Source organism: Tachypleus tridentatus, chromosome 4 (genome assembly GCF_004210375.1).
Source record: "Tachypleus tridentatus isolate NWPU-2018 chromosome 4, ASM421037v1, whole genome shotgun sequence".
NCBI lineage: Eukaryota > Metazoa > Arthropoda > Merostomata > Xiphosura > Limulidae > Tachypleus > Tachypleus tridentatus.
This window is the reverse complement of record NC_134828.1, coordinates 58,313,853-58,335,345: the sequence shown is the minus strand read 5'-3', so window position 1 is coordinate 58,335,345 and position 21,493 is coordinate 58,313,853. Positions and strand designations below refer to the sequence as shown.

The 21,493-nt window shown below is 30.0% G+C and overlaps 1 protein-coding gene across 1 annotated transcript in view; it reads left to right on the top strand.

Annotated features, from left to right (window-relative positions):
• The window catches only part of LOC143249201 (kinesin-like protein KIF23), a 55,546-nt gene extending 35,971 nt beyond the window's left edge, over nt 1–19,575 (top strand). The window contains exons 13-24 of the mRNA XM_076498669.1: nt 2,224–2,320; nt 4,787–4,845; nt 5,757–5,906; nt 10,618–10,728; nt 10,864–11,059; nt 11,407–11,492; nt 12,707–12,800; nt 13,617–13,762; nt 14,046–14,143; nt 14,489–14,534; nt 15,067–15,122; nt 18,381–19,575. Coding sequence (XP_076354784.1) covers nt 2,224–2,320; nt 4,787–4,845; nt 5,757–5,906; nt 10,618–10,728; nt 10,864–11,059; nt 11,407–11,492; nt 12,707–12,800; nt 13,617–13,762; nt 14,046–14,143; nt 14,489–14,534; nt 15,067–15,122; nt 18,381–18,396 — 1,155 coding nt within the window. The 3' untranslated portion in view covers nt 18,397–19,575. The remainder of the gene's footprint in view (nt 1–2,223; nt 2,321–4,786; nt 4,846–5,756; nt 5,907–10,617; nt 10,729–10,863; nt 11,060–11,406; nt 11,493–12,706; nt 12,801–13,616; nt 13,763–14,045; nt 14,144–14,488; nt 14,535–15,066; nt 15,123–18,380) is intronic.
• Nucleotides 19,576–21,493: the final 1,918 nt, after the last annotated feature.

Below are 21,493 nucleotides of genomic sequence, written 5' to 3'. Positions count from 1 at the left end.
TATGTTAATTCTCTTTTGATCAACTTTTTCTAATTATTTGTGTGTGCATGTATGTTTTAGCAGAGGTTACTGTAAGTGATAATCTTGTTACTTACATACACTTTGTTTATGAGCAAAATGAAATTTCTGTTTTTGAAAAGAATCTCCACCTCTTTAACTGTAAAGTGTATTTGTATAAATCATAGTTCACAAGTTCCAGTAGTTTCTTGATAAATTGCAATAAAACTTCATTATCTGTTGATGAAAGATAAAAAACAAAATTGTAACATATTTCTTTGTTAGTAGCTTTCTGTAGTTGGTTGATTAAATTATTTCAGAGTTGTTTTTAATTTGTAGACCTTTTCAACAGATTTCATTACAAGGAATTTAGCATCCTTACTCTTATAAATCAGGTTATAGTAATGTTACTTCAAACATGTTCTTGAATTTAGCAAACTTACTCTCTTATAAATCATGCTATAGTAATGTTATGTCAAACATGTTCTTGAACTTAGCATCCTTACTCTCTTATAAATCATGCTATAGTAATGTTACGTCAAACATGTTCTTGATTTTGTGATTTTTTATATACTTGTAGTTTAATTTACTTTGTTTTTCTAGATGAATTAACATATTAAAATATTTAAGTTTTTAAACTTGTGATAGTTTCTAGTGCATCTGTCAGTTTAGATATATAGAGGTTTGCAGAAGATTGAGTAACAATAGATTGACCATTAGTAATATAACAAGAATATAGATTTCCATAAAATTTAATTTTAAAACTTTTAAGTTGTGTATTTTCTATTATACATGGGCACTTACGAGGTCTGTTCAAAAAATACGCGGACTGTCGTCATAAAACAAAATGTACTTTATTTAGATGCTACAGGTCTGAAACCCCTTCAAAGTACTCTCCTCCCCAACGCACACACTTATCCCAACGGTGTTTCCACTTGTTGAAACAGTCCTGGTACGCTTATTTTGTAATGTCCTCCAGCTCCTTCGTCGCATTTGCCTTAATCTCGGGAATCGTCTCAAATCTCCTTCCTTTCAAGGGTCTTTTGAGTTTGGGGAACAAGAAAAAATCGCAAGGAGCAAGGTCAGATGAGTAGGGGGGTGGGGAAGAACAGTGATCGAGTGTTTGGCCAAAAACTCATGAGTTCTGAGGCACAAATTTCGCAGCAACGCGGTGCATCTTTAATTTTTCGGTCAAAATCTCGTAACAAGATCCAACTGATATCCCACACTCTTCAGCAAGCTCCTGACAGTCAGACGTCGATTTGCCCGCACCAGGGTGTTGATTTTGTCGACGTGTGGGTTGTCAGTTGACGTGGAAGGACGTCCAGGACGCTCATCATCTTCAATGGACTGTCCACTATCCTTAAAACGTTCATGCCACTTGAAACATGCCGTACGCTTCATAGCAACATCACCGTAAGCCGTGTTAAGCATTGCAAAAGTTTCAGTCGCAGATTTTCCAAGTTTAACACAAAATTTCACAGCAAGTCGTTGGTCCTTCAAGTCATTCATTCTGAAATCCGCCAATCGAAAAAATCGCACTTCACTTAAAACCACGTAGCTAATACACAAATAAAGATATCTGCAATCAAGAAATGGCGTCGTAATCAGCTGATCTGTGCGAACCTAGCGACACCAAGCGGATTCCCCTGGAACCAACTGGAGCCGCGCAATTCAAACAGTCCGCATATTTTTTGAACAGCCCTCGTATAATCCTAATAATATTCCCTACAATCTGTATGCACTTTGAGTTGTTTACTTTGAGAATGTTTTAAAAGTTTTTCCTAAATAAATTTCTTTTTTATAGTATATAAATTTAAATTTTGAAGTACTTTAATAAAAATGTATAAGAATAACAATATTTTCTTTTTCTATAATTTATTTATAATTTTTGATCCAGTTTTGCTTTTAGGGTGCCAGAGAACTAATATACTGTGTTGTATGTGTTATAAACAATACTGTTTTTGGTATGAATCATCATTGAATAATTGTGTATATCTGTTAACTTACTGAATTCTGTCAGGTTTCTTTAATGTAGCCTTATGTGGTTATAGAAATTGTGTGGCTAATACTATTTAAAATTATGAGCTTATATTGCATCTATTATTTTTATGAAAAAGTTCTGACTTTTTATTAAGTGTTAAAATACATTGTTTAAATGTAATTCTTCAATAAATTTTAAAAGTTTCCATTAATCTATAATTTGTATGATAATTGCTGGAACAGATGTCTGATGATGAAGCCTCCTTTGAGTGCCTTATCCAATTTTTAGTTGTTAGAAAATCTCGTCGTGAAGCCTTGCTGAAAGACCTTGCTAGTAAACGTATGTATAAATTTAAATAGTTGCTCTTTATCTGTGTGTGGCTATTTTTTGCCTTGAATTCAACAGCTTTTTTTTTTTTTTTTTCTATTTCTGCACGATGCATTTGAATATTTATGTAGTTACAATTGTATCAGGGATATTTATACAAATATGTATAATATAATTCTAACATCTTGCTTCAAATGTCAAATATACAAATCATTCAAGAGTAATAATAATGAAAATTTAAAAATTTATGTATAATTAAATTTTCAATTCACCTACAATGATATTTGTATTTTAAGTTTTATGGAAAACACAAAGTATCTGGAAAAAAAAATGGTAATGATATATGGATGAAAATTTGTTGATAGCATTGGAAAGTTCTGTGTGCATGAGGTTTGATTCACCAGACACTGAATACACACCATAAAATGCTCCATATACAAGGCAAGTGCAAGTACTTTGCTTTGAACTTTGTAACACAACAAACAAAATAACATGCAATTTGCACATAGCTGACTACAGTCAGCTTCTAACAGGTTTCATCAGAAACAATTGCACTAATTAAAACCAAGTGAAAATATCACATGATTAACCCTTTGACCTCAGGTAGGTCAAAGTGTATGTCACAACTTTTCACAGAGTTGCACTGAAAATGGTATTAATTTACTGTATTATCAATGTAAATGAATAAACTTAGCATCAGAACATAGATAATAAATTAATATTTAGTATTATTTAAGTTTTGAATTGTATAGGAAAATATCTGAAAAGTTCTCAACCTCCCCTAATATAAGAACTGTATTTGTTATGCATGTCCTCCCTTTTTTCTAATGTTGTACCACCTCTCTGAGAAGTATGAAATTTTGAGTAAATTAGTGATTATAATGTTGTCACTAAAGTAAAGCATAATTTACAGTCTTCAATATTATGTAGTTACAAAGTAATAAATTAGACCCTTCTTGTCACATCCTCTTTTACAGATTTTGCCAATAGTTCTCTCTGATGTTTAAGACTATATTATTTATAACCAATAAAAATCCATAGTCTTTCTCTATCAAACAATGTATTATATTATTTTGCTTTCTGTGGAGAGAATTGTCTGTTTCCCTCCTACTCCACACTTTATTCCCCTGGGAAACACTTCAACAAGTTTAGCTGAAACTTAAATAACTTTTGTGTCAAAGTTAGAAGGCCAGAAAAATTGTGATAGTTATGGAACATTATTTCTTTTTTCAATGTTGTTATTCTGTGTTTTTGGTGCATTACTTAATTAGATTGAAATTATTTAATGCAGTAGTACCTTTAGTATAAAAAATTAGGGTTAAGTTTTATCGACAGTTAAGACCAAAAGCATGTGTATCCTTTATTTATTATTATAAAAGTAATTACAATGAAAAAATTGAAGATTGTTTAGATTAGAGAAAGTAAAATTAGTAATAATTTTTGAGGTACCCTTGCAAGTAATCTGTGTATTATGTAATTCAGTACCTAATGTGAGTTGCATATTCATCATATGATTTGCAACTTAATTGGTATGAATAGTATTTGGATGTGGTTCAAAGGGTAATAAAATTTCTGTATAAATAGATGTTTTCTGTCACAAACTTTAAGCTAATTGGGATTAACAGTTATGGTTTTCAGTTACAATTTGCAGTCATTCCAGAAAGAAAATAAGGTTCAGTTTAGAATTATATCTTAATATCTTTATGGTTGGTGTTAGTTAAACCATCTGATTTCATATATAATTAGAGTATGAAAAATAACAGATAAAATATAAAGTTTTTCTGGGACAAACAAAGTTGGTTTTTATTTAGGAGGTTTTAGGGGTTATGCAAATGATATTTGAAAGTTATCAGAAGTAGAAACATTTTTTCCTTATCATAAAATTACTTTGCACTCATAAAGGGAAACAACACATAATTTAAATTGCAAATACAGATTTTCATTGAACATAAACATGCTGTATTCCACTTGCAGAAGGAACCATGTAGTGTACATTGTAAATAAGTATTTTCATTGACATTGATGTATGTTGTTTATTTGAGTTTATTAAATTCTTCCCATGGGACACTTGGAAAAAAAAAGATTGAAGTACGTTTCACTGTGGGACTGTAGTGAGAACCCTGCAGTAGTTGAGTTAGTCATAAGCATATAGAAATGTTAATTGAAAACATTACTTGTATTTTTCAGTCCCATATATGCATCCCAAATGCTTTGTTTAAAAAAATAGTCTGCAATAGAAAGTAAAAGAAAGTGAATAAAAACATGTCAGCCATGTTGTTAACATGAAATGGACTGTAACATCTTATAGTTTCAACAATCTTTACAGTATTTATTTATAAAACTATTCATCAAGAATTGTTTGTAAAAGTAACTACATTTTTATAACCTGTCTTAATTTTCTGATGGTTTTCTCTTATAATTAAGCTACTTAGTATCTCAGTAGTCAGATTATTTACTATGTTTAAAAATTTATTTCAGAAAATGCTTTCAGAAATCAAATAATTGAGATTGAGAAGAAAAGTCTTAGTATGAAACAGGTAAATAAAGAGCATTATTATTGATATAATGCAACATAAGAACTAATGAAAATTTACAGAAGAGTACAGATTCGAAGAAAAACAAAATATTTATTATATAAATTCTGGTATTTACATTAAAGTTCTATTTATGCTTCTGTCTTTAGGTTTTACCTTATACACATTTGATTAAAAGAAGAAACTTTAAATTTGATTACCTTTATGCTCTAAAATTTTACCATTAATTTCTGAGATCATCAGTAATTCCATATTAAGTTTGCTTCTGTCATATGCTTTGCAAGAAACTTATTACTTCTGTTTTGTTTCTTTCACAGTTAAATACATATTGCAATCTATATTTATAACGTGTCTGATACTTCTACTTAATAATCCAATATCACAACAGTAGATTTTAATTTTTATTGCTATTCTCATGTACATCCCAGTCATACCAAAAATGCTTCCCCAAAGAACTGTTGAAAGACAGTAGGGGCATAATGATGTGACAGTCAATCCCATTTTTGTTGGTAAAAGAGTAGCCCAAGAGTTGGCAGTGGGTGGTGATTACTAGCTGCCTTCCCTTTCATCTTTCTCTAATAAATTAGAAATGGCTAGCACAGATAGCCCTCATGTAACTTTACGTGAAATTCAAACAAACTTAAAACTTAATCTCGTGTACATAATATAGAAAACTTCAACTGAAGGCAGAAGAAGTGAAGTGTAATTAATTTATGTTTGTATATTAACTCTGTTAACTTAATAATTAGTATTAAAATGCTGTATATAAAAAAATCTTTAGGCATTGAGTAAGTATTCAGATATTTTGGGTTATTGTTTCAGAGGTGTATTATCAATCACAAAATTTAAGATTTTTATATACATTATCTTATGGTTGCACTAATATATGAGTGAAGTTTCTATTTGCATTTTAGGAAATGCACGTGTTAAAAATTGAGTTGGAAGCTCGACGGCAGCAGGTTGTGAGTCTAGAAAACAAGCTGTCAAGTGCTGAACACACCACTGAAATTCTACGTCAGAAAGTTGGCCAGTATGAACGAAGCAAGCAAACATTGGAGTATGAAGTAAGCTTTATGTTATTGAATTCTGATTTGCACAAAAAATACCAAAATTTTTTATTAAAATTAGGTTCCAATGTATGATTGTGCGGGGTTAGTGGGACCCATATATATTCTATAAACATATACTGAACATGACACTCAGGTTATATCTTGCATGAATAATCATCATCTTTTAGTCAGGTTTGAACAGATAAAATTTTGATTATAAGATGTTCTTGTGTAACTTTTCTCAGGAGGTATATAAAACATTTTTCCAAAAGTAGCTGCTCATAAATATTTAAACCAACAACAAATGAGACACATTTTATGCATAAGTTTCAAATACTGTGGATGGGAAAAATTTTCAAATTATCAGAATGCATTCCTTCTAAGTCTTAAGTCATTTATATATATATATATATCAATTCAATTTTAACAATACATAAGATGTACTGAAAGAGTTTTATATGTCCTGTGATGAAGTTTCAGCTAATCCTTTCACAACTGGCCACAGGTCAAAGGCCACGTCATCCCAGTTGTTGTCTTCCATATTAAAAATTTTATTGAACTATTTTATGAATTTTTGTCAGTAAATTTGGAATCAAATTGTGGATTATAATTCAAACTTTAATATTACATGAGTTAATTTCTTAATTTAAAAATAAATATTAAAAGAACACATCTAAATATAGATTTTTAGGGAGTTGTGGTATGTTGAATGCAGCACTGTTAAAATTAGATGTTTGTGATGTCAAAATACTGAGTCTCATTTTATACAGATTAGAAATTCAAATTACCAATATTAAGAAGCTAAATGTAAAAGAATAACCTCGTATCCTCTCATTTTGCTGAGATATGGCTTAAGTACAGAGTCAAACACAGTAGTCTCATTCAACTCTTTCCACTTTTGTAATTGGTTCCTTATATACATTTACTTCAATATATGTCATTTGAATAACCAATCCACAGCTTTGAATGCCCCCTAGTGGTTTTCTCAGCCATTTTAATGTGAAAAGGATACCATGTTCTGGTGAGATTGGCCATAGTGAAACTGCTATTGCAAATCTCTTAAAAGACCCCAAGGAATACGGAACAAGAATTTCAAGTGGTCAGACCAAGAAAATTTCGCTGACATTAAGCAGGAGGATTCGACAGGTTGTCTGGCAAGACACCAGCCGATTGTTGAACCAGATTAAGGCCCTTATGGGTGCAGAATGCAGCTCAAGAACAATAAGACAGCATCTACAAGAGAAAGGCTTTAAAAACCGTAAATGTCTTCAAAGGCCACGCCTCCTTCCACACCATGAAACAGCACAGTTAAACTTTGCTAAGAAGCACCAAACATGGGATGTAGAAAAGTGGACGAAGGTTTTGTTCTCTGATGAGAAAAAATCTAACCTGGATGGTCCAGATAGCTTCCAATGTTACTGGCACGATAAGGGTATCCCACCAGAGACATTTTTTTACACGACACAATGGAGGAGGTTCCATTCTGATCTGGGGTGCTTTCTTCTTTCATGGAACAATGGAACTTCAGGTTATACAGGGTCATCAAACAGCAGCTGGCTACATTGGCATTTTGGAGAAAGCATCCTTATTGACTGAAGACCCTTGCTTGTGTGGAAATGACTGGATCTTTCAGCAGGACAACGTTGCAATCCACAATGCCCACAGGGCAAAGGACTTTATCATAGCGAATAACGTGATTCTTTTGGACCATCCAGTATGTTCCAATGAACTGAACTCTATTGAAAATGTTTGGGGGTGGATAGCAAGGGAAGTCTATAGAAATGGACATCAATTTCAAACAGTGCATGATCTTCATGAAGCCATCTTTGCTACTTGGAATACCATTCCAGCCAGCCTTCTGCAAATGTTTATATCGACCATGCCAGCGTGAATGTTTGAAGTAATTCGCAATGATGGCCATGCAACTCACTACTGAGACCTTTTGTTGGGTATTTCCTACCCTGTTTAGGACTTTGTATGGTCTTAAACTTTAACCAGCTAGTATTTAGGCTAATTTCATAGTGTTCACATTTTCCTTATTAAATACTAAAAAAGTTTTGTTTTTTTTCATTCTCTTATTTTCATCTTTCTAAGCTCTACTCAAATAAATGGCTGAGTCTAACATCGCAAAATGCATATTTTTTCTTTATGTTCATTGGCTTTAAGATTTTGGCCAGCAGTGTATATATTTATTAAGCCTAAAAAAAATGTTCGTTGATATCCTCAATGTGTAAAATTTCAAAAGGCTTAGCAACACATTTTCAGCAGCAACTGAGTTTAAAGATCATAGCTAGAAGAGATAATTGTTTTCTTTATTTATTGTTCTATAGTTTAAGAAACATAAGTTTAATAATTTATTCCTGAATAGTAATATTCTACATATATAATTTAAAATAATTGAAATGTGACTGTATATTACAAAATATTACTCCACTAAAACACAGTGAAGACTAAAGGTCACTTTTACATTATTGAATACATAACATGAGTGCATGTGCACCATGTTCAATGCAAGTTATTTAATGTTAGCTGGCATGACTGGAAGGTCAATATAATAAAGAAGAATAAATATATTTCATTATGACACTGAAGCTACATGAACTAAACATTTGTATTTTTGGGTTGTAATATGTAACCATTCTTGCACAAAAAAGCATAATTTATATTTATTTCCAGTTTTGTTTATGATGATTGCAAGAATGGTCAATTGACAGACTCCACACAGTTAGAGGATAGAAAATAACTGAAAAACAAACATTTGAAATGTATTTGGGTTTTAGAGATTACAAAGGGAATATTTGAAATTTTTGGGAAGAAAAATAGTTTTTAATCATAACATGAAATCTCTTTGCACTCAGTCTAGTAAGGAAACAGACTCGATATTTTCACCAACAAACATCTAATTTTGAACAGTACTGCTTTCAGGATACCACATGACTTGGGAAAATCTATATTTAGGTGTGTTCTTCCAATATTTACTTTCAAATTATGAAATAACTCATATATATATATATATATATAATAATAATAAAATTTGAATTATAATCTACAATTTGATTCCAAACTTAATTCATAAAATAATAGTTCAATAACATTTTAAATGCAAGTCAACAAACATATTGACATGGCCTTTGACTGGTGATTTATTGCAAAAGGGTTTATCAATTGTTTGAAAAATCAGAAATCCAAATTTTAATCTCTTGATTATTTTCATAACATTAATTGATGACTTTATGTGACTCTAATTGACATAATTGCTGCTCTTGGGGGCCCAGTGGCACAGTTGTATGTCTGCAGACTCACATTGCTAAAAACCAAGTTTTGATACCTGTGATGGGCAGAGCACAAGATTGTCCATTGTGTAGCCATTTGCTCAATTCCAAACATTGAGTGATCAGTTAATAACCTAGGTCTGTTTCTGACAATTTCTTACAGTAGTTAAACCACATCAAGTATTTTTCAGTGTTTACTGTATTAACTGTTATGCATCTGTATAAATATCAAAATTGTAATTTCAAGAACTACTTAATCTTTGGTCTTTCAAAGGGCAGATTGAAGTTTTAAGCTTTCCTAATAATATAACATCTTAAATAAATTTGGTGTATACTTTACCCCATTGTAGAGAGAGTATATTGTCCTCTCATAACACAAAATATTATACTGGGACATCAGTGACTCAACATAATGAAAAGCAAAAGCATTGGAATTTCTATCTTTGATAGTGGAGTTATAGTTGTGAAACGGGTTTGAAAATATTGTGAATAGTCAGAAAGACATTCATATAATTACACAAGAGAATTATATAATATTAATTAGTAGGATAAAATTAATGTATTACTGAAAATATTATTGAAAAAATAACTACATGTTTTAAGATGAGTTTTATGGCAAATATACTGTTACACTTAAATAATGGGCCAGATTGTAATTGTGGTTTGGATAGAATCATCTTAAAGAACTTGTGAAATATATTTTGGAAGTCTATTGCTGAGAGAAAGTATCAGGAAGAGGTGATGCAAGAATCTTCATTTCTATGGAAACAATGAGTGATGACTTTTATGAGCAGACCACAAAGAGATAATATCAGTAAATACAATGTTCTAATCAACACTTTTATGATGTTGGAGTTAACTGGTTTCCAAATGTCTCAAACTCACAAGAATGAACAGTGAACATTTGTGAAATACAAGATGACCAATGGAAATTGTTAGTTTTGGAAGAGAGTACTATTGCAGAAATGTGCAATAAAAACATGGACTATACTATAAAGTTGTCCTAATGGTGGTAGAAAGAGGAGTTAGAACTATGGTATTTTAAACACTTAGAGAAACTAAATTATGTACACATAATTTATCAATATGTAAATTATTTTGTTTAAACTTTTCAGTAATTATCTAATGGTAAAATTTGAACTTCATTTTACCTCTCTGCATATATATAAATAATATGCATTAATATTTCTTACTATTTTCTTTTATTACAACAGAGGCTTTTTATCTTAGAAAATAATTACAATGTTTGCTAGTGTAATTTACAGCAGAATTTACTTTCCTAAGGGACAAAAGTTGGCTTTGTGGTAGATCTCTGAATTTTGGAGTTGGCCAACCAGATTCATATCTATGCAATACCACAAAATATTCTTTGCTGTGGGTGCATTATAAGAGTGGCAGACTAAAATTATGAAATAATTGGTTTAATAATACAGGTTTTTCTTTCTTTGGTTTAGTTGGGTGAGAAAGAGATGTTACTTTGTCAAGGAGAGGAAGAGAGACAAAAAATGCGTGTGCAGATGGAAAAGCGACTGATTTCAGAACGAGAACTGATGAGAAAAATCATGGTATGATCCAAGGTTAAGACATTTCCAGCTATAGAGTAAAGAATTGCAAGTTATAAAATGTAGTATCTTCTTGCTTTGAATTTTTGTAATCTGTAAAGCTTAGCTAATAAATGTAATACATATATTGTTGTTCAGGAAAGAAGACTTGCAGAAAAGCAAGCAGAACTTGAAGCTAAGATGTGTCTCACAGGTGAAAAAATTCAACAGCTACGGGAAATTTTGAATTCTCAAGAAGATTGGGAGTTTTTGGTAGGAGAAGGTCTGGGTCCTCAACAACTGCCATCTAAATTTGAGCCTAGATTGTCATGTGGGCCAAATGCAACTACTGTTGGTGGGTGACTATCTTATGTTTTTGTTGTGAGAGAAATTGTCATTTTAAGGTTTCACTTGTTTGAGTTTTGTTACCAACTAATCTAATGACTAGATGATGAAATTAGTGTTTTTAATATTATTTTTATTATTCTGGAAATTTGGTTAATACACATTGTCAAACCATCATTTTACATCTCATTTCAAAGTAAATTAATTCGAGTTACATAAGAATTTAAGATTCAACTGTCTATATAAATTTTTAGCAAAGTCAATCTGTGGAACATTTAACACAGTGAAGGGCTCAAGTTGTTCAGTACAATTTTTTTTTTTTAATATGTGTATGTGTTTATTTGTTTTTTCATGAAGGGTCCAGAAATCAGAATACCCCTGCAATGATGTCTTTTCATTCAGACACCAAACTGAACACAGAGCAAACTTCAACACATTCAAGGGTTAGTATTGTATTGTTTTATACTTTTTATTTTTTGTTAATTTAATAGTTTGTTTTCAAGGGTTTTGAAACTCTGATTCTTTCATATATTGATCTTTGTTTTTCTTTACTCAGTTTGTGTTTTTTAGTTCTAATGAAGGCTGTTTGACTGAATCACCTGTGTTTTTTTTCTTATAACCAAGATAACTATTTTTGTATTTTTACACATAAATGTTCTGTAGCTGTATTTTTGTTTCACTACAGATCTTACACCACATTTATTAAAGTTAATATTTTCAACAACAACAAACTTGACAGTTAAAGTTTGGATGCTAATATTTCCACATACATTAAATTTACTAATCTTTTATAAGATGATTTACATTACAAATAAGAAATGAGACCATTGTTTATTTTAAAAAATCCATTTGGTAGTTAACAAGTGCAGAGTATGACATAGATAATAATTTGATCAACAAATCCAAAAATTCATTTGTTAAAATACTGGATATACTTTATAAAGTTTGTCTTAATTCTGTTCAGTTGCTTTTTTCTCAGTGTTTCATATGTTAATATTTTAGTAGACATATAACTTGATTAAATGTTTAAAAAATACTGTTACACATTTGTTTTTCAACATTCATCAGGAATGAGCATTGTCATACTTAATGTTTTGAGTGATTGATATTATTTATAATTTGAAAATAATTTCTCTTATCAGTAGCTATAGTGAATTTTTTTCATATAATGTACAAAATTTTAATTTTGTTGCCATGCTGACTGCATGTCAGTGTGTACATTTTTATTATTTTTAATATTTTGTTTAAAAATCTTCATAGATTGCATATTAATTTAACAACAGTGTTTACCAGAAGACTCCTGTGTTAAAACTTGTAATCACTTAAGTATTTAAAGTTATTGTGCAGTACTCTTGTCTGTTTATTTTTATGAAAACTTAAATGTTGTTTTTCAGACGTGAGTGAATAAAATTCAAATTTAACTTGTTATTTTTACTGTATTAGTTACAAGATAACTGACTGTATTATTGTGCATTGCTGTTGTCTGTTCATTTATCAACATGTTATTGTTAATGTTTTTCAGATATAGTATCAATTTTACACTATTAATTATAAGGTAATTAATTGCCCAGTTTGTAAATTTATGTATTAGTAAACAATAATGACTAAAGTAAATTCAATCCACAATAACATTGTTTGAATTTCATGAACATACCAGAGCATGGCAGTGGCCAATCCCAGACACAAATGGTCACAGTCATCCGGAGGAGAGAAATGGCTTGACCACCGTCCACCCGGGAGTCTTGAATATGGTGTGTGTAAAAATACCATTAGATATAAATTTAAGATACAGTTTTGAGCATGAAACTTGTTCACATGATCAGTGTTCACTTTTAAATATTTGTCTATTATTAGATTAATTAACCACCACTAACACAATCATAAAATATTGTATATTTATATTTTGTGGAAAGACAGTCGTTGGCAAATTATATTTCCTGTCAAATATTCATTTTTAGAAACTAGTGAGAAATTTTTCAAACAGATTTCATAAATTTTCATAATAATGTAATTAATGTAAGAATTTTATGATAAAAGTTCTTTAAAACCTGTATTACTGTAGTTTCTCTCTTACTGCTGTACACTAAATATAGAAATTGGATTTCATGCTGTTTAAGTTTGAATTTAAAAATTAAACTTTGTCTTGTTTTACCATGGTTATTTATATGCATTTTAATACTTTTACTTTACTTTTAACTTTTTACTGGATGTTTGGTGCAGATAGCTTAGTTGCTTTGCACCATAAAATGCCAAACCCACCAACCAAAAAGGTAGCTGGTCATTATAAGATATGTTTACAGTTATTAAAATTATATACATTTACATGTCTCTAAGATAATGAAGGAGGTTAAATTCTCAAATTTCTCATAATAAGACTAAATGTTTTTATTTTTCTAAGAAATCATTTATCATTACTGTAAATTTTTAATCAGTACTTGGACTTAGTTGATTTTGTTTTATTATTAATTTCCATTTTAGTGTGATAGAGGGATAGTTATTGCTGTTTTAATAGTAACACAGATTATTTTAAAGTTTAAGAATGTTTGATGTTCAAGATTTTTTTTCAGGTACTGTCTTGCAACCAACTATGAAAAAAAAGAAATCAGTTAGTAAATTGAAAACTAAAGATGTCACTGGAAAAGATACTGCTCGATATGTTCTGACACATCAAGAACAAGATACAGATGGGGAAGTAGAAACAAAGTTGTATAAGGTGTTTAATGAGTTTTTTAATGTCTGAAAGTTATCTAAGTAAAGTAAAATCAAGCATAGAATGCCTACACCTCTCAAACTAAAAATTGAATTTATTTCCTTCACTTTGATCCTAGGCTTCCATGAAAACTTGTGGCCAAAATTAACTATTAAAAAAATAGCTTATATTATTTACTGAAAATTGTGTTATAGCTACTGAAGTTATTTGTTTACTGATAAAGAAAAACTGGAGTTTAAGTATTTATGGTTTTTATTTGTTTATGAAACATCATGTTCACTTTTAGGGAAATGTTGTGCCCACAGCAGGTGGTGGAGCTCAGGTGATATTTGATGATGTTGAAATGTTGAATCAAATTTCACCTACTCATCCTTATCATTTAAGGTAAAAAACAGTAGATTGTGTTTATAGCCTTGTCTGTTATAACCTAATAAAACTTCTATTTCATGAAAATTATGTTACCTACGTAGTTACCCAAAGTATCTATTAACATTTTGTCAATGTTACAAGTGATAAAAATGTTTAAATAATTATCATATAGAAGGCAACTTCCTTTTTCAATAAATTCAGCTTGTATATATTTGTAGGTGTATAAATGTGTTGATTAAAATGGATTAAGTAAAAGCAGCTTGTGCATTTCTGGACTTTTATATAGTTTGAGAAAGTTGCTTAAACCCAATTTTAACACACATATTTCTAATATTTTTATCTCTGTTTTTTTCTATACAGAAAACGGAGATCTGGTGGTTTATCAGTAGAAGGTTTAGAAATGAGAGTATGTTGTGTTTTCATTTGTCTTTACTTACATACCTGTTAGCTATCGGTGATAAATTGTTAAACATGTGAAAATTAAAATCATTAAGATCTCTAAATCCTGTTTTTAACTTTTTTTCCTAACAACAGATCAATTTTTTCTTGTAATATAACTTTATTTTTTCATTAGTTTTTTTTATTTTGTAGTGGTAACATTTTAATAAGAAGAATATATTTTATGTTCTTTGGATTTTGTCTGGACTGGTAAAATCTGAGCTTCATAAAGACTGGAATGAGTGAATATTTTTATCTACAATATTTAACAGAAAAAATTAACCGAAAATTTAGAACTTTTTAAAATTTAGTATAAATTTTACTGTTATTAAAATGAGATCACCTCCCAATGTTTCTAAATTTAAATAAAGATTACATACTTGTACTTGGTGTTACATAAAATACCGTAATATTTGTGGAATATTCAGGTTATTTCCTTTATAATGCTGGACATTAACAGACATGTTTCTTTTACCCCTCACCCTGCCTTTCCTAACCAGTGTGCTGCAGGTATTGAAGGCCACAGGAAGCCTTTTTCAGGAACAACACCAGCAAAGTAAGTATTTTCTTTTCAGTGAACTTGATTGTTTTAAAGAAACTGCAATAGATAATATTTATTCTTTCAATTGAGAGTTTCATGAAATATCACTATAAATTGAATTTAGAAAGAGATTTCAAATTTAAGTGGAAAAACAAGTAAGTTATTAAAGGAGTATTGATAGTACAAAAATACTTATTTCATGTTACTGTTGTTCAGTTTTCAATGTATGTGTATGTATATAAATATATATATATATATATGAGGTGTGATCAAAAGTTCTGAAACTTCACTTTTATTCCAAAGAATAAAGTACATACATCAGTATTATATGCTGTCCCCTTCAAAGTAATATCCCCCAGCTGATACACAATTGTTCTAACATTCCTGCCATTTTTGGAAGCAATGCTGGAAGTCTTCAACTGTTATGTGACTAAGTTATGCTTTCACATTTATGGATGGCTTGAATGTCATCAAATCTTTCCTTTCAACTAAATTTGATTTTTGGGAACAGAAAAAAATCACACAGGGCAAGATCAGAAGAATACAGGGGATGTGGTATCACAGGAATATTTGTTTCTGCCAAAAATTCTGAAGTCATTCTAGTTTTAAAAATTCAACTTCATGACAGAATTGTTAATGACATTTTATTCTGTCTGTACTAGCTACATATCCTTGTTTTATTAGAGTATGTTTTTTTATATTATTAGACATATAACTTAGTCTAGCAGTGAATAATTTTTAAGCAAATGTCCACTTGTTTGGTGTCATGTCGTTGAAGCATAATTTTTAGTATTTAGTTTAAACTTGTGGATAAACTAGAGCTATCACAGATATAAGTTTTAATCCAGGTTTGACCCCATCTTCTAGATAATAAAATATAACAAATATCAAACCAATTTTTTTTCAGTAAAAAAGTATATTAATTTGGAAAGCAAAATGGTTTCATAACCCCTTTATTTATGTATCAAGAAGAAAATGCAAAATATAATTATAACCTAGTAGTTTTGATGGAGAGATTTGATTTTAAAACTAGCAGGTGTATACATCACCAGAAAATTTTCACCAAACTTGTTAATTCATTACTTGTAATTATAAGTATCATTTTATTATGATATTAGTATTACAGAACAATGTAACTTATCTGTGGTAGCTTACAGCTGTAAGCAAATTTTCATATAAATTGTTTATTTAATGGTTTGTTTTCCTTTTAAGTGTGGACCACTTGCTTCTTCAAGACTGGTTTATTCCATATTCATTTTCGAGAAAAACAAAAACATGGATCCATCCTGTATTTTTAAACTCCTATGAAGTATCACAACCCATAAGCAAATTAATCTGTTAGGAAATTATAATTGCCATAACTGGAGCCTTTTCAAAAGCTTACACATAGCTATTCTGTAGCATCTTAACATCCTGAATGCAGTTGTAAACACCAGAGTTTAATATTGTCAGAAATCTTTAATAATTAGCTAATTGTCGCATTTATTAAGATCTTGAATATCTAAATACACGAAGTCTGCTATCCTTTCCATCATACAAATAATATATGGCATATATATATAACTTCTTACTGTAATGGATGTAGTGTGTATGTCACTATCAATGCGTGTAACCTAAACTCCTGCCTCATCTACTGAATGGCACCACAAATAAAAATTCTTTAAAAATTTCACACTTTGGGTATTCAAAATTCAGACAGTTATAAAAATAACTGTGGTACATGCAACAATGATTTTTTATCACAGAACACAAATTTAAATAAAGTACTCTCCTCATCACAAGAACATAACATTCTTTAGGCCTGTATGTGAGGTTTGATATCTTTAATGATGTCATTTGTAAATTTACTACTGAGAAAAAACAAAAAATCCATAAATGGTATCACTTTTAGTATATATATATATATATACACACACACACACACACACACACACACACACACACACACACACACACACACACAACATTAGTTTATATCAGTAAAATATATGTAAATTTTGAGCTCTGTACAATAAACCACTTTGATGTAGTTAGTTGTGTATAACTAAAAAAAAACATCATCTGAACAATTTTTCATGCAGTACTTTCCAGAAAAAAATCTTTTCTTTTTTAACAGAATACTAAAAGATGATTACCTTTTGTAAGTTTGTTTTTTTTCAATAACGTATGAACACTATGATTAGTAATCACAATCATAAACAGCTGTCCATAGGGTAGAACTTCTGATAGTGCTTATAAAAGTATTCCATTCAGTGAATCCACCTTGATTTTATTTTATGATGTATTTCACTAGGCTATTTAGCAAAGCTTCTTTTATCAGACTCTTTAGAATTTTTCCCATTGCAGAAGTAACATGAACTAAAATATAATTTCTTAAGCCTAACTTCTTTATGTAAAAAGATGTGTAACATCTGCTCACTCTTTCGTCACATACCAAAAATAGAGAGAGGGATAGAGGCTTACACAATATTGAAATGTATCACACTTAATATGAATGGTTAGCATGATTAATGATTGTGATCACAGGTAGAAACCATAGAACAACAAGCAACGTGTTTAACATATATATTGGTTCACAGCATACTTCCAACCACTAACTAATTAATGATGTCTTAGATTTATGGCCGAAAAGGTTGAAAAAAGCCATATTAGAGGAATGGAAAGGTTTAAAACATCTATATTAGAAGAAAGAAAAGTTTGAAAACAGTCTTACTGTAGAAAGGATGTTTGTGTAGCAAAACAGTAAAATGACATAGAGGCAAAGAATACAACATTTAGAAGAAAGGAATTGTGGATGTTTTCTGTGGAAGGAGAAGAACTTGCACAATTGTGTGTTCAGGACAACAGTAGGATCCAAAACCACATGTTTGCCAAGTTCTCAGATGCAACACCAGTTGATGTCCATGAACAATGAAGGATCTGTGGAAAGTTTGTGAAGATGCACAGTTTATGCTTACTGTTGTTAACCTTTTTAGAAGTTTGTATCAGTGAGAATTGTAGTGTGAGACAATTATTCATAATCATGGTCGTCATACAAAGTACTATTAATAGTGAAGGAACAAGTGCCAAGGACAACAATGGACCTGAAGTGTTTTCATAAAGTGTGATTAACTGTTAGTGAAACCTTTAATTGCAGTGGGTAGGTTTTAGCAAGTGTTTGTAATATTTCACTTGGAGTTAAAAGAAGGTTTATTTTGAGCTGAAAAAATTGACATGGTTCTTTATGTATGAAAAGCAGCTTCCATGTGACAATTTATTTTTTTACAATTTTAGGAAAGTGAAATACTGAAGTGAAAGAAGAGTATAGAGTACAGCAAGTCATTTTAAAGTTGGTGCAGACTAGGTGGTTCCATGCCTATTCTCAGCAATCTTTCAGATCAAAGTTTGTACTTAAAATCAGTGATAAATCTTTACAGGCTAGCTCTAAATGAAATGCAAAGTTAACATGCAAAATGACTTTTCTGCATTCCCTTTAGAACATTTGTATCCTTCCAAGTTGGTACACTAAACCTATGTTTATATTATAAATGCATAGAACAATTTTATGTAAAGAAATCCAAATAGTCAAAGAAGTAAGACTGTCTTAAAACATTCCAGCGAGTGTGAAACAAATTTTATTTCACATTATATACTATGATGCAGTATATTCACTGTGCATAACATTTAATATAACATGTAATTGTATATAGAAATGTACAAGAAATACATTTTTCTTAAACAATTGTATAACCTTGCAGTTATTTAGCATTGCTACCTTTGTCAAATATAAAAATAGTATCTTAGGGACAGAGACTTAATTTTTCCAAGGCTATGTTGGTACATAAGAAACTATGTAAACATAAGGCTTTGGTTATAAGCACTGTGTATTAATATTTACATACACTATGTTTGCTTCAAGTTTCTAAGATATTTCTTTGTTGTTTTCATAGCTGTACATTTTAACTGCAAAATTTACCAGTTTCATGGAATTTTCACCCTATTTTGTTGTTATTTTGTCAATTCTTAAGTTGTTCAGTGAAATTCGATACTCTGTTTTGAACTATTAGTTCAATTGTTATAACTCCTGGAGTTATCTTAACTTCTTAAACTACAGTCAAACTTGAATATTATTTTATTGTCTTGTTCATTCCTTTTATAAATGTCTATAGAAATGTTTACTTGTATGCCTAACACTATCAAAAGTCCATTAAATTGCATTTGTGTATTTGGGAACAACTGTTTTGAGACATTAAAAGTAGAACAGGTTGTGTTTTTAATGTTGTTTTATTATTATTAATGACATAACAAGCATGTGATATGTTTAGAAATCATTTTGAGATCTATGTAACATACATTTTCATAAAAACCATGGCCTGGAAAATAAGATTAAGGGAAACTAAAACTTCTTAAAGATATTCTTTATACCTTTTTGTACATATAATTTCAAATCGAATTTAAAAAATTAAATCCAAAGCATTATGTTTGAAAAAGTCTCCACCTAGTAAGTTATTAAAAGGTATAAAAGAGAAGAAAAAACAATTCCTGCAATATTTAAGCATGAGAAAGATAATAAATCAAACTAAATTGCACTAAACAAATATAAAAACAATTATGTATAATAAAGATAGGTATAAATAAGAATTAAAATATTGCACGTCCTAGAAGTCTGGATCCATAAGGAAAAATACACAATTTATTCTTAATATATTTATTATTCAAATTGCATGCCATTAACAGCCATACACATATCAGTTCTTGGTATACTGTGCCATCAGGGTGTTTTTTTCCTGAAATATGTACAACTGACATTAGAAGTGTTGTTTGTTGAACTTTAAGAATATAATGTCTATTTTCCCTATGGGTATAGACTTCTGGGACAACCTGTATGTTTTGGTGAAATTCATTTTCATCCAAGAAAGTATTTTTATCCTTTTTTACTTTGGCAATGCAGTTTAATTCTTCATGCAACTGAACAGCATATCCTTACTTCAGGAGAGTGTTGATTCACAATATGTTTGAACTTTGATGTATGGCTAGGAAGAAGCAGTTGTCATTTTAATTTCCCTAACATACTTTCTACTAGTTTAATTTATTTTAAATCTAAATTTGTAAACTTTTTTTTTCCTATATATGTTTTATTTTTACTAAATATAAAGTTGAAAATATCCATCACGTACATGTTTAATGCATTCTCTGATTGGTTTACCTTCTGTCATGGATTGCAGTTTCCCCTGTTCATGGTTTACCAGAAAACCAAAGAAATACAGTTAGGCATAGATATGAAATAAAGTACGTTTCAGGTATTAAAAGTTAAATTTTGATAAGAGTTATTTTCAAATGTGCAGCTTTTAGGAATTTATATAGTAAAATGTACACAAAGTAATTTAATCCTGAAAATGTTACATATTGCTACAGAAATAACAGTCAAACATACATAATTTTATGTGTAACTATATTTTAGTTTGCTCTTATAATTTTAGAAAAACGGAATTTAAAAAAATGCAATGGCTCCTAGAAGGCCTATACCATATTAAAAATTAAGAGTAGCATTTTTAACCACAAAATAGCAGTTAATATAATATCAGATGAAAATTCAATTGCCCGTGGATTGAAGCAACATTATTATTTCTTTAATGAAGTATCATCTAAAGTCAATTTAATCAACAGCAATAAAGCTCTTCAAGAATCAAGGATGCAGTTTTGTTTTTGTTGTTGATGGTGATGGTTAAACTTAAAATCTAATAAATACAAAATTACTACAATTTCATGTAAAAATACTTTTGTGCTTTGGAGTTATTTGTATCACATGATTAGGATGTCATTTTCGTATATATTCCAAATTAAGATGCGTAGTACAAGGCAGCACTGCTGAGAAACGTATCAATACGTATAAAAATTGTTTAAAAGAAACAGTCTGTGCTTCTTGATTTACAGACAAACGTGAAAGTTTTAATATTTTAGATTAAGTAATAGTGTGATATACAGCTGTTGGTGCTACCTCATTAATATGAATATTTACACCTATTATACTTAACCAAGACTGAGGTTTTCTTTGATGTATAAAAGGATTTGTTTTATCTTTTTGCTCGAAGAGTTAAGGTTATTAGTAAATTGTATATCACTGCTTGATTGTATTTTACAAAAGGAGTACATGAGGTTTAAGTAGTTCTGCAGTTAGACCAATAATTAAGGTGATATTATTAAAGAATAACAGTTCGTTTCCTATAATGAAAGAGAATTAGATTGATAAGAGTATGAAGTGCATTTCGATTAATTAAATAATTGTTTGACTAGTATTTTGAGTGAAACCAGAAGTATGATTAAAATTATTTTTAATAGCTTTAGGAGATGAGAGTCGGTTGATGAAATACAAGTTCGTCAAAACTCTGTTTATAAGTCATTTTATA